Below are 12,939 nucleotides of genomic sequence, written 5' to 3' on the forward strand. Positions count from 1 at the left end.
ATACCTGGTTATAGACATCGGTCTGTTGACCACAGTGTGCTGGCTAGTCTAGCCAGACCGGCTAACGTGAGTACTCAACCCGATAAAAACATTAACATTGGGCTTTTAACCCTTTCACTGCCACATGACAGAAGGTCAACCCTTTACTATCACACAACCGACGGCGATGCTCCATCATTAGCATCATTAGCTCCGCGTAGCCTCCTGGCTTTAGTCGCGGACCTAGGATCACATTTCCCTTACATTCCATAAGCGTACAATGGGAAAATAACTGACCCTGAATCTGTTGCTAGTATCTGTTTCACCAACCACCATTTTTAGAAAAAGATATTTGTATTTATAATTTAAATCGTATAACGTTATTTCGCTGCATATCAAATCACTGTAAATACTAATATAAATCATTGTTTCGTTGTACATATTGTGTATAGTTTATAACCTTATTGTTTTTTATATAACGTTAGTAGCTAGCTAGCTTGCTAGCCATTCCCGAAACTCCTCCACATGCCCTGATTTAAAATGGTTCTCTCCTCTTTGTATACTTTTGTCCTCACAAACAAAGTATTCTGCCAGGGAACTTATGGACACGACAGTAGTAGTTATAAGGTTTTTGAGCTTGTAACGGTAACGTTAGTTAGCTATCGTGGTATCAGTGGGCCGTGCCGTGATGATGCGTGCAGTGCACATGTTTTTTTTTTGTGTATTGTTTTTATTGACCTATAGTCCATTCATGCTGAGTGAATCAGTTCCCCCAGCCACATTTGTGTATTCAAAATTGTTTGGGGAATTAACTGATAGAAAATTAATAGAAAATGTATCAAAAATGTATCGAATCGAATCGTGGTCAAATGAAGAGATTTCATGATGCATTGAATCGTTGCCTGAATAATGGTAATTGAATCGAATCGTTGTGAGGTCGCATCGTTACACCCCTAGTGCTAATGGGATGTATGTAAAGAGTTGCAGTATTAATATGTACAGTGACCCAGGTATAAAGACGGAGTGTGTCTCAGTGTGGAGCAGTAGGCTGCCCTCACCTGTGATGAACGGGAGGACACTGGCGGGCCCGCGACAGCCGCTATTCATCGCTATGACGATCACAGTGTAATTCTGTCCACAGACCAGGTTGCTAAGGGAACAGGACGTGTCGGTGTCGCTGCAGGAGGAGGTGTCTCCACCGTCACTGGTCGCCTGGACGCTGTAGGATGTGACTCCTGTGGACCTGCTCCAGCTGACCAGAGCTGAGCCTGTAATGCACTGACTGACCGTCAGGTTCCTCATCACGTTCACTTCCACAGTCAGGTTCCTCATCACGCTCACGTTCACAGGTGCACAGGGAGCTAGAGAGAGAGAGAGAGAGAGAGAGAGAGAGAGAGAGAGAGAGAGAGAGAGAGAGAGAGAGAGAGAGGCGGGGGGAGAGAGAGAGAGAGAGAGGGATGGAGAGAGAGTGAGAAAGAGAGAGAGGGATGGAGAGAGAGGGGGATGGAGAGAGAGTATTTATCGTAATGTACATATATGGTAATTTACATCTATGGTAATTTACATCTATAGGAATGTACATATATGGTCATTTACATCTATGGTAATGTCATTAGCTGTACAGGATAGCCTTGTAGCAAATGGTGAGGTTTATAATAGGTTTATAATATATCTACCAAATCTCGAACTTGGACCTCATACAGTCAATAATATCCCAGTTTTAATTACAAACCGTTGTCCCACTATACCTGGTTATAGACATCGGTCTGTTGACCACAGTGTGCTGGCTAGTCTAGCCAGACCGGCTAACGTGAGTACTCAACCCGATAAAAACATTAACATTGGGCTTTTTAACCCTTTCACTGCCACACGACAGAAGGTTAACCCTCTACTATCACACAACCGATGGCGATGCTCCATCATTAGCATCATTAGCTCCCTGTAGCCTCCTGGTTTTAGTCGCAGACCTAGGATCAGATTTCCCTTACATTCCATAAGCGTACAATGGGGAAATAACTGACCCTGAATCTTTTGCTAGTATCTGTTTCACCAACCACCATTTTTTGAAAAGAATATTTGTATTTATAATTTAAATCGTATAACGTTATTTCGCTGCATATCAAATCACTGTAAATACTCATATAAATCATTGTTTCGTTGTACATATTGTGTATAGCTTATAACGTTATTGTTTTTTATATAACGTTAGTAGCTAGCTAGCTTGCTAGCCATTCCCGAAACTCCTCCACATGCCCCGATTTAAAATGGTTCTCTCCTCTCTGTATACTTTTGTCCTCACAAACAAAGTATTCTGCCAGGGAACTTATGGACACGACAGTAGTAGTTATAAGGTTTTTGAGCTTGTAACGGTAACGTTAGTTAGCTATCGTGGTATCAGTGGGCCGTGCCATGTAGCTAGCTAGCTTGCTAGCCGGCATGATGCATGCAGTGCACATGTTTTTTTTTTGTGTATTGTTTTTATTGACCTATAGTCCATTCATGCTGAGTGAATCAGTTCCCCCAGCCACATTTGTGTATTCAACATTTTTTGGGGAATTAACTGATAGAAAATGTATAGAAAATGTATAGAAAATTTATCGAATCGTGGTCAAATGAAGAGATTTCATGATGCATTGAATCATTGCCTGAATAATGGTAATCGAATCGAATCGTTGTGAGGTCGCACCGTTACACCCCTAGTGCTCACACATGGGATGTGTGAGGTTCGCCTTTTCCCTTGACCTTTAATTCCCTGTCTCCTCACCTCACTAGCCCCCACCCTCGCGTTCGTTTGCTCTCGTTTGCTCTTCAGCAGCCACACCCTTGGACTACCTGTCATTATGTGTTTGATTGGTCTGGTGCCGAACACACACTTCTAGTTCGATTATCAATTACCTCCCGCACCTGATGTATATTCTAATTAGCACCCCTGTGGGCTTTAAGTACCTCGCTCTTCCCCTCTGGCCTTGTCGGGTCGTTCCGTATCATATCTCTATCACCAAGCTCCTTCGGGAGGTTCTCTGTCTTTAGGCTCCTACGGGAGTTTTCTGTTTCTGTCTGTATGCTGTTTTATCCTGTCGCCGTTATCTCCGGCGTGAGACGAGGTGCAAGCTTTGGCCACCTGTCGCCGTTTGCCTGGAGGGAGATTTTGTACTGCGCTCTCTAATTCTCTACGGGAGGCATTCCAATGTTCCACTCCAGACCTCCGCGCCAGATGCGCTCAAGCCTTCGCCACCTGTCGCCGTTTGCCTGGAGGGAAACTCTGAACTGCCTCTCTAATTCTCTACGGGAGGTATTCCAGTGTTCCACTTCAGACCTCCGCGCAGCAGACGCGCTCTTCACTCCAGACGCGCATCCAGACAGGCATCCAGACCTCCGCGCAGCAGACGCGCTCTTCACTCCAGACGCGCATCCAGACGCGCATCCAGACCTCCGCGCAGCAGACGCGCTCTTCACTTCAGACGCGCATCCAGACGCGCATTCAGACCTCCGCGCCAGATGCGCCCTCCGTACCGGCGCGTACTCCAAGCAGACGCGCACCACTCAGACCTCCGCGCCAGATGCGCCCTCCGTACCGGCGCGTACTCCAAGCAGTCGCGCACCACTCAGACCTCCGCTTGGACAACCCGTTCCCCGTGGCGACGCGCTCGCCCTGTTTGATCCTGCTCTCTTTACGCACAGCGCCTGGAGCGGCTCTGACGTCACTGTCAGATTCCTCAGACGAACCTTCCCGGGAGAAGCTGCAGAGCAGCAACATTCTTCTAATGCCTGTATCCCAGGCTTTGTCTGTTTTCTCTGTCCCTGTAAGCAGCTCCAGCCCTCGCCCTGTTCCAAGGCCTTACCCTGTTTTCTCTAGTCCTCCTAGTCCTCCCTGTCCCCAGCCCTCCTCCGCGGGCCTCTGTCCCTGTTTCCCCTCTCTAGTCCTCCTAGTCCTCCCTGTCCAGTCTTCTAGTCTTCCTAGTCCTCCCTGTCCAGTCCATCCTAGTCTTCCCTGTCCAGTCCTCCTAGTCCTCCCTGTTCCTGCCCTTGTCCCTTGCCCTGTCCTGTTCCCTTAGCCTTCCCCTTAGCCAGCTCGCCTCTTAAAGGCACTGTGCCTTTTTCCCATTTCTTGTTATCCAGTAATTTGTGTTCTCCCTTAAAGGGACAGTGCTGTTTTCTGTGTGTTTCAATAAATGCCCAGTTCTTGGCTTACTCTCATACCTGTCTTGTGTTGTGCGATTGGGGTCGGTTACAAACCATAACAGTACGACCCGACCAGTCACGACCCCAGCCAGCACAGACGGTGTATGTTGAGTTTGCCTTTTTTTTTGTTTCCCTCTAGTTCCCCTGTTAGTCTCCTCTGTTAGCTCCCCTGTTTAGCTTGTTAGTCTCCCCTGTTAGCTCCCCTGTTAGCCTGTTGACTCCCCTGTTTGCTTCCCTGTTAGCCTCGTTAGCTCCCCTGCAGCTTGTTAGGCCTCTACTATCTGCATGGCCTCCACTTTTTGTGTAGTTTTCTCCCACTGCTAGGACTGCCCTTTCAGCTAGCAAGGTCAGTTTTCCCACTGCTAGGACTGCCCTTTCAGCTAGCAAGGTCAGTTCTCCCACTGCTAGGACTGCCCTTTCAGCTGGCAAGGTCAGTTTTCCCACTGCTAGGACTGCCCCTTCAGCTAGCAAGGTCAGTTTGCTCCCACTGCTAGGACTGCCCCTTCAGCTTGCAAGGTCAGTTCCCCACAGCTAGGACTGTCCTTCCAGCTAGCTTGTTCTCTCATGCTGGTCCAGCCCTGTCTGCCAGCCTAGCTCCGGCAGCTAGCGCAGCCTCTATGTTAATGTAGCAGTACAGCTAGCATAGGCCCTGTAGCTATCAGTGCCCTGGCAGCTACCCTTTCCCTCTGCTAGCCCATTCCCTGTTCCCCTCTCCAGTGCCCCTGTTTCCAGCCCTGTATGCTAGCCTAGCTCCGGCAGCTAGCGCAGCCTCTATGTTAATGTAGCAGTACAGCTAGCATAGGCCCTGTAGCTATCAGTGCCCTGGCAGCTACCCTTTCCCTCTGCTAGCCCTTTCCCTGTTCCCCTCTCCAGTGCCCCTGTTCCGGCCCTGTCTGCTAGCCTGGCTCCGGCAGCTAGCGCAGCCTCTTTGTTAATGTAGCAGTACAGCTAGCATAGGCCCTGTGGCTATCTGTGCCCTGGCAGCTACCTTCCCTCTGCTAGCCCCTTCCCGGTGCTCCTCTTAGTTACCCCTCAGCTCCTCTAGTTACCCCTCAGCTCCTCTGGTTACCCCTCAGCTCCTCTAGTTGCCCCTCTGCTACCCTGGTTACCCCTCAGCTACCCTGTTCCTTGCTAGCCCCACTTTTGTTGTAGCTTCCCCTGCTAGCATGGCCCAGTACTTTTTGTTTTGTTGCCTTGTTTTTTTTTCCCCTGCCCCTCTGTCTGTGTTTTTGGGTCGCCCGGTGGCTCCCGTGGAGGGGGAGTACTGTGAGGTTCGCCTTTTCCCTTGACCTTTAATTCCCTGTCTCCTCACCTCACTAGCCCCCACCCTCGCGTTCGTTTGCTCTCGTTTGCTCTTCAGCAGCCACACCCTTGGACTACCTGTCATTATGTGTTTGATTGGTCTGGTGCCGAACACACACTTCTAGTTCGATTATCAATTACCTCCCGCACCTGATGTATATTCTAATTAGCACCCCTGTGGGCTTTAAGTACCTCGCTCTTCCCCTCTGGCCTTGTCGGGTCGTTCCGTATCATATCTCTATCACCAAGCTCCTTCGGGAGGTTCTCTGTCTTTAGGCTCCTACGGGAGTTTTCTGTTTCTGTCTGTATGCTGTTTTATCCTGTCGCCGTTATCTCCGGCGTGAGACGAGGTGCAAGCTTTGGCCACCTGTCGCCGTTTGCCTGGAGGGAGATTTTGTACTGCGCTCTCTAATTCTCTACGGGAGGCATTCCAATGTTCCACTCCAGACCTCCGCGCCAGATGCGCTCAAGCCTTCGCCACCTGTCGCCGTTTGCCTGGAGGGAAACTCTGAACTGCGCTCTCTAATTCTCTACGGGAGGTATTCCAGTGTTCCACTTCAGACCTCCGCGCAGCAGACGCGCTCTTCACTCCAGACGCGCATCCAGACGCGCATCCAGACCTCCGCGCAGCAGACGCGCTCTTCACTCCAGACGCGCATCCAGACGCGCATCCAGACCTCCGCGCAGCAGACGCGCTCTTCACTTCAGACGCGCATCCAGACGCGCATTCAGACCTCCGCGCCAGATGCGCCCTCCGTACCGGCGCGTACTCCAAGCAGACGCGCACCACTCAGACCTCCGCGCCAGATGCGCCCTCCGTACCGGTGCGTACTCCAAGCAGTCGCGCACCACTCAGACCTCCGCTTGGACAACCCGTTCCCCGTGGCGACGCGCTCGCCCTGTTTGATCCTGCTCTCTTTACGCACAGTGCCTGGAGCGGCTCTGACGTCACTGTCAGATTCCTCAGACGAACCTTCCCGGGAGAAGCTGCAGAGCAGCAACATTCTTCTAATGCCTGTATCCCAGGCTTTGTCTGTTTTCTCTGTCCCTGTAAGCAGCTCCAGCCCTCGCCCTGTTCCAAGGCCTTACCCTGTTTTCTCTAGTCCTCCTAGTCCTCCCTGTCCCCAGCCCGCCTCCGCGGGCCTCTGTCCCTGTTTCCCCTCTCTAGTCCTCCTAGTCCTCCCTGTCCAGTCTTCTAGTCCTCCTAGTCCTCCCTGTCCAGTCCATCCTAGTCTTTCCTGTCCAGTCCTCCTAGTCCTCCCTGTTCCTGCCCTTGTCCCTTGCCCTGTCCTGTTCCCTTAGCCTTCCCCTTAGCCAGCTCGCCTCTTAAAGGCACTGTGCCTTTTTCCCATTTCTTGTTATCCAGTAATTTGTGTTCTCCCTTAAAGGGACAGTGCCGTTTTCTGTGTGTTTCAATAAATGCCCAGTTCTTGGCTTACTCTCATACCTGTCTTGTGTTGTGCGATTGGGGTCGGTTACAAACCATAACAGGATGTATGTAAAGAGTTGCAGTATTAATATGTACAGTGACCCAGGTATAAAGACGGAGTGTGTCTCAGTGTGGAGCAGTAGGCTGCCCTCACCTGTGATGAACGGGAGGACACTGGCGGGCCCGCGACATCCGCTATTCATCGCTATGACGATCACAGTGTAATTCTGTCCACAGACCAGGTTGCTAAGGGAACAGGACGTGTCGGTGTCGCTGCAGGAGGAGGTGTCTCCACCGTCACTGGTCGCCTGGACGCTGTAGGATGTGACTCCTGTGGACCTGCTCCAGCTGACCAGAGCTGAGCCTGTAATGCACTGACTGACCGTCAGGTTCCCCATCACGTTCACGTACATAGGTGCACAGGGAGCTAGAGAGAGAGAGAGAGAGGGATGGAGAGAGAGAGAGATAGAGAGAGAGAGAGAGAGAGAGAGAGAGAGAGAGAGAGAGAGAGAGAGAGAGAGAGGGATGGAGAGAGAGGGGGATGGAGAGAGAGTATTTATCGTAATGTACATATATGGTAATGTACATATATGGTAATTTACATATATGGTAATTTACATCTATAGGAATGTACATATATGGTAATTTACATCTATGGTAATGTAATTAGCTGTACAGGATAGCCTTGTAGAAAATGGTGAGGTTTATAATAGGTTTATAATATATCTACCAAATCTCGAACTTGGACCTCATACAGTTAATAATATCCCAGTTTTAATTACAAACCGTTGTCCCACTATACCTGGTTATAGACATCGGTCTGTTGACCACAGTGTGCTGGCTAGTCTAGCCAGACTGGCTAACGTGAGTACTCAACCCGATAAAAACATTAACATTGGGCTTTTTAACCCTTTCACTGCCACACGACAGAAGGTTAACCCTTTACTATCACACAACCGACGGCCATGCTCCATCATTAGCATCATTAGCTCCGCGTAGCTTCCTGGCTTTAGTCGCAGACCTAGGATCACATTTCCCTTACATTCCATAAGCGTACAATGGGAAAATAACTGACCCTGAATCTGTTGCTAGTATCTGTTTCACCAACCACCATTTTTTGAAAAAAATATTTGTATTTATAATTTAAATCGTATAACGTTATTTCGCTGCATATCAAATCACTGTAAATACTCATATAAATCATTGTTTCGTTGTACATATTGTGTATAGTTTATAACGTTATTGTTTTTTATATAACGTTAGTAGCTAGCTAGCTTGCTAGCCATTCCCGAAACTCCTCCACATGACCCGATTTAAAATGGTTCTCTCCTCTTTGTATACTTTTGTCCTCACAAACAAAGTATTCTGCCAGGGAACTTATGGACACAACAGTAGTAGTTATAAGGTTTTTGAGCTTGTAACGGTAACGTTAGTTAGCTATCGTGGTATCAGTGGGCCGTGCCGTGTAGCTAGCTACCTTGCTAGCTGGCATGATGCGTGCAGTGCACATGTTTTTTTTTGTGTATTGTTTTTATTGACCTATAGTCCATTCATGCTGAGTGAATCAGTTCCCCCAGCCACATTTGTGTATTCAAAATTTTTTGGGGAAGTAACTGATAGAAAATTAATAGAAAATGTATAAAAAATTAATCAAATCGAATCGTGGTCAAATGAAGAGATTTCATGATGCATTGAATCGTTGCCTGAATAATGGTAATCGAATCGAATCATTGTGAGGTCGCATCGTTACACCCCTAGTGCTAATGGGATGTATGTAAAGAGTTGCAGTATTAATATGTACAGTGACCCAGGTATAAAGACGGAGTGTGTCTCAGTGGGGAGCAGTAGGCTGCCCTCACCTGTGATGAACGGGAGGACACTGGCGGGCCCGCGACATCCGCTATTCATCGCTATGACGATCACAGTGTAATTCTGTCCACAGACCAGGTTGCTAAGGGAACAGGACGTGTCGGTGTCGCTGCAGGAGGAGGTGTCTCCACCGTCACTGGTCGCCTGGACGCTGTAGGATGTGACTCCTGTGGACCTGCTCCAGCTGACCAGAGCTGAGCCTGTAATGCACTGACTGACCGCCAGGTTCCCCATCACGTTCACGTCCACAGGTGCACAGGGAGCTAGAGAGAGAGAGAGAGAGAGAGAGAGAGAGAGAGAGAGAGAGAGAGAGAGAGAGAGAGAGAGAGAGAGAGAGAGAGAGAGAGAGAGAGAGAGAGAGAGAGAGAGAGGGGGGGGGGGAGAGAGAGAGAGAGGGATGGAGAGAGAGTGAGAAAGAGATAGAGGGATGGAGAGAGAGGGGGGAGAGAGAGAGAGAGAGAGAGAGAGAGAGAGAGAGAGAGAGAGAGAGAGAGAGAGAGAGAGAGAGAGAGAGAGAGAGAGAGAGAGAGAGAGAGAGAGAGAGAGAGAGAGAGAGAGAGAGAGAGAGAGGGGGGAGAGAGAGAGAGGGATGGAGAGAGAGTGAGAGAGAGAGAGAGGGATGGAGAGAGAGGGGGATGGAGAGAGAGTATTTATCATAATGTACATATATGGTAATTTACATCTATGGTAATTTACATCTATGGTAATTTACATCTATGGTAATTTCCATCTATAGGAATGTACTGTAAAGTGTCACAGCCAAACAATGACACTGGTTAAATGACATCCTGTTCTGTCTGTCAATTATGGGATGTAAAAGGTTTAAACATATGTTTATTATATAGGACTGGAGCGATGTATATGACCTGTATATTCTTTATACACTTTAAAACTAAACTCTGGTTGGAAGACAGTGATTGTGTGAGTCTAACCTCTTCAGCTTAAAGAATGAATTGCCTGTTCTGTTTGTGCAGGGGATAACAGAAATAGGGGGGGGAGGCCTCTGCCTCTGAGAGCAGGCCATAAGCGCACAGAGGGCCTAGCCTGCCTGCATCTGTTACTACCTGTTACTTACTGGCCCGCCTGCTTTTTGCTGATAACATGGCAAGCGAGGGGGCCCCAGGGAGATAAAGGTGGAGGTTGTGAAGTTTTAGAGTAGAGGAGACACACGTTATGTGTGCCACAAATCAACAAGCGCCACCTGTGTTATAAACTTATACAGAGTCTTGAAACGATAGAGAGAATCTTAAAACTATATAACAATTAAATGTTAAATGTTTACAGTCAGAAATGTTGGAGTAAGAGGTGTATACATTTCTGCTGCATTAATTATATGTTTCATAATGTCATGCTTAAAATTAACTGTCAGTAGAGAATAATACTATATATTGTGTAAACTGTTTTCTGGAGGAGGGCATCTCTGAAGATTCTCTGCTATAAACTCTAAGGAGTCTTGATAAGAAATCTCATGGATGGCCTCGCCCGGTACTGCCTGGTACCGCATGGTTAACAGGCTAACCCTTTGTTTGTTCTGAAAAATGGAGGGACTTTCTCATACTTAAAAAACTAGGTAACTAAAGGTAACGCAAGTGAAAGGAGGAGGGGAGTCCATCCTTACTACGTATTGTACTTTGGTTTGCTAGTGAAATGACATCCCTGTGACATCACTGTTTTTAGACCAATCGGAATATGATACAGGATCAATATAAAAATGACTGTTGCTCCTTCGAGAGGCAGATTTTTGAGAGATTTTGTGGAGATGACTGAATTCTGATATATTGTGAGCAGAAACCTGTGTACTTATAAACATGAAACTGTGCCTTTAATGTAATCTTATACTTTAAAAAAATAAAACAACCTTCTTTTGGAACACACCTTTTTGCTTCCATTCTTCTAAAAACTGAAAGACGACGGGTAAGCATGGAAATGTTTTTTGCATTGTAACTTTACCCATTGCTTTCTGATTTATGATGTAAAGACTTTAGAAGTGACCCTTTAACCAGCCGACAACCACGCGGTCCCGTAATGTTCCTGATTTATGATGTAAAAACTTTAGAAGTGTGGCTTTATCCAGACGGAGACCTAAGGAGAGAAATATATATATGTATATAGACTAAAGGTGGGTTCTGTATAAATGTGATTATCAAGTAAAGCCATACAGTGATAATACGTGTAACCGGATAAGGGAAATGGACATCATCTGAATAGGAAAAGTCCTTCTCAGTGCAAATAAAATAAAAATACTCCGCAACTCCAATCACTCGACCGATGACTGGGGAGGACGGAGTGGTGCGTGTGTAGGCTCAGGTCGGTCGGGTTTAACCCCTGCAGTTTGTGGACGCATTGAGTCCTGGATATCACAGACATCGCAGGACGCTGCTTGATGTTGAGATGCGGACCAATGAGTTATTGGGTTATCAATCTGACCGAGGCTTGCGCGAGCACTTATCATGGCGTCCCTAGCGTTGGCATTTATACTAACTGAATAGGTGCTAAACGGCCGAAGAAAACAGGACTACTGTCAAAAGCCTCTGGAGTAAAATTAAATTACAGATTTGACAAAACCTAAAGTAGAAGGTTCTACTCAAAGAAAGAATCACACTTAAAGTATATTTTTGTGATTGCAGTAAAGGTTTACTCACGACTAAAAAGTAACGTAATGTTTACTTACAGTCAAAAACGTAGAAGGTTCTACTCAAAGAAAGAATCACACTTAAAGTATATTTTTGTGATTGCAGTAAAGGTTTACTCACGACTAAAAAGTAACGTAATGTTTACTTACAGTCAAAAACGTAGAAGGTTCTACTCAAAGAAAGAATCACACTTAAAGTATATTTTTGTGATTGCAGTAAAGGTTTACTCACGACTAAAAAGTAACGTAATGTTTACTTACAGTCAAAAACGTAGAAGGTTCTACTCAAAGAAAGAATCACACTTAAAGTATATTTTTGTGATTGCAGTAAAGGTTTACTCACGACTAAAAAGTAACGGAATGTTTACTTACAGTCAAAAACGTAGAAGGTTCTACTCAAAGAAAGAATCACACTTAAAGTATATTTTTGTGATTGCAGTAAAGGTTTACTCACGACTAAAAAGTAACGTAATGTTTACTTACAGTCAAAAACGTAGAAGGTTCTACTCAAAGAAAGAATCACACTTAAAGTATATTTTTGTGATTGCAGTAAAGGTTTACTCACGACTAAAAAGTAACGTAATGTTTACTTACAGTCAAAAACGTAGAAGGTTCTACTCAAAGAAAGAATCACACTTAAAGTATATTTTTGTGATTGCAGTGAAAGTTCACTCACGAAGAAAAAAAAAATCACGCTTCACTGGAAGGCTCTGGGGGGAGTTACAAGTGCAACATAATTTCGTGCTTTGCCCACAGGAAGTGAACTGGCCCTAGCCAGACGAGAGCTAACTAGCTCACCATCGGCTAACGAGCCAGTACTAACACCCATGAGCTGGCCCTAGCCAGACAGAAGCTGACTAGCTCACCATCGGCTAACGAGCCAGTACTAACACCCATGAACTGGCCCTAGCCAGACGGAAGCTGACTAGCTCACCATCGGCTAACGAGCCAGTACTAACACCCATGAACTGGCCCTAGCCAGACGGAAGCTAACTAGCTCACCATCGGCTAACGAGCCAGTACTAACACCCATGAACTGGCCCTAGCCAGACGGAAGCTAACTAGCTCACCATCGGCTAACGAGCCAGTGCTAACACCCATGAACTGGCCCTAGCCAGACGGAAGCTAACTAGCTCACCATCGGCTAACGAGCCATTGCTAACACCCATGAACTGGCCCCAGCCAGACGGAAGCTAACTAGCTCACCATCGGCTAACGAGCCAGTACTAACACCCATGAACTGGCCCTAGCCAGACGGAAGCTAACTAGCTCACCATCGGCTAACGAGCCAGTACTAACACCCATGAGCTGGCCCTAGCCAGACGGAAGCTGACTAGCTCACCATCGGCTAACGAGCCAGTACTAACACCCATGAACTGGCCCTAGCCAGACGGAAGCTAACTAGCTCACCATCGGCTAACGAGCCAGTGCTAACACCCATGAACTGGCCCTAGCCAGACGGAAGCTAACTGGCTCACCATTGGCTAACGAGCCAGTATAACAAAGCAGGATAGCCGGACCAGCACTCTCAGGTTCAATGTTTTTT

At 47.0% G+C, this 12,939-nt stretch overlaps 1 protein-coding gene across 1 annotated transcript in view; it reads right to left on the reverse strand.

Moving 5' to 3' along the window:
• LOC311229130 (uncharacterized protein) overlaps window positions 1-12,939 on the reverse strand; it is a 121,654-nt gene that overhangs the window by 66,210 nt on the left and 42,505 nt on the right. Inside the window, exons 10-12 of the mRNA XM_084315153.1 lie at window positions 8,752-9,024; window positions 7,047-7,319; window positions 1,038-1,340 (exon numbers count right to left, since the gene is read on the reverse strand). Of these exons, the coding sequence (XP_084171279.1) occupies window positions 1,038-1,340; window positions 7,047-7,319; window positions 8,752-9,024 (849 nt within the window). The remainder of the gene's footprint in view (window positions 1-1,037; window positions 1,341-7,046; window positions 7,320-8,751; window positions 9,025-12,939) is intronic.

This window comes from Notolepis coatsorum, assembly GCF_963971535.1.
Source record: "Notolepis coatsorum genome assembly, chromosome: 5".
NCBI lineage: Eukaryota > Metazoa > Chordata > Actinopteri > Aulopiformes > Paralepididae > Notolepis > Notolepis coatsorum.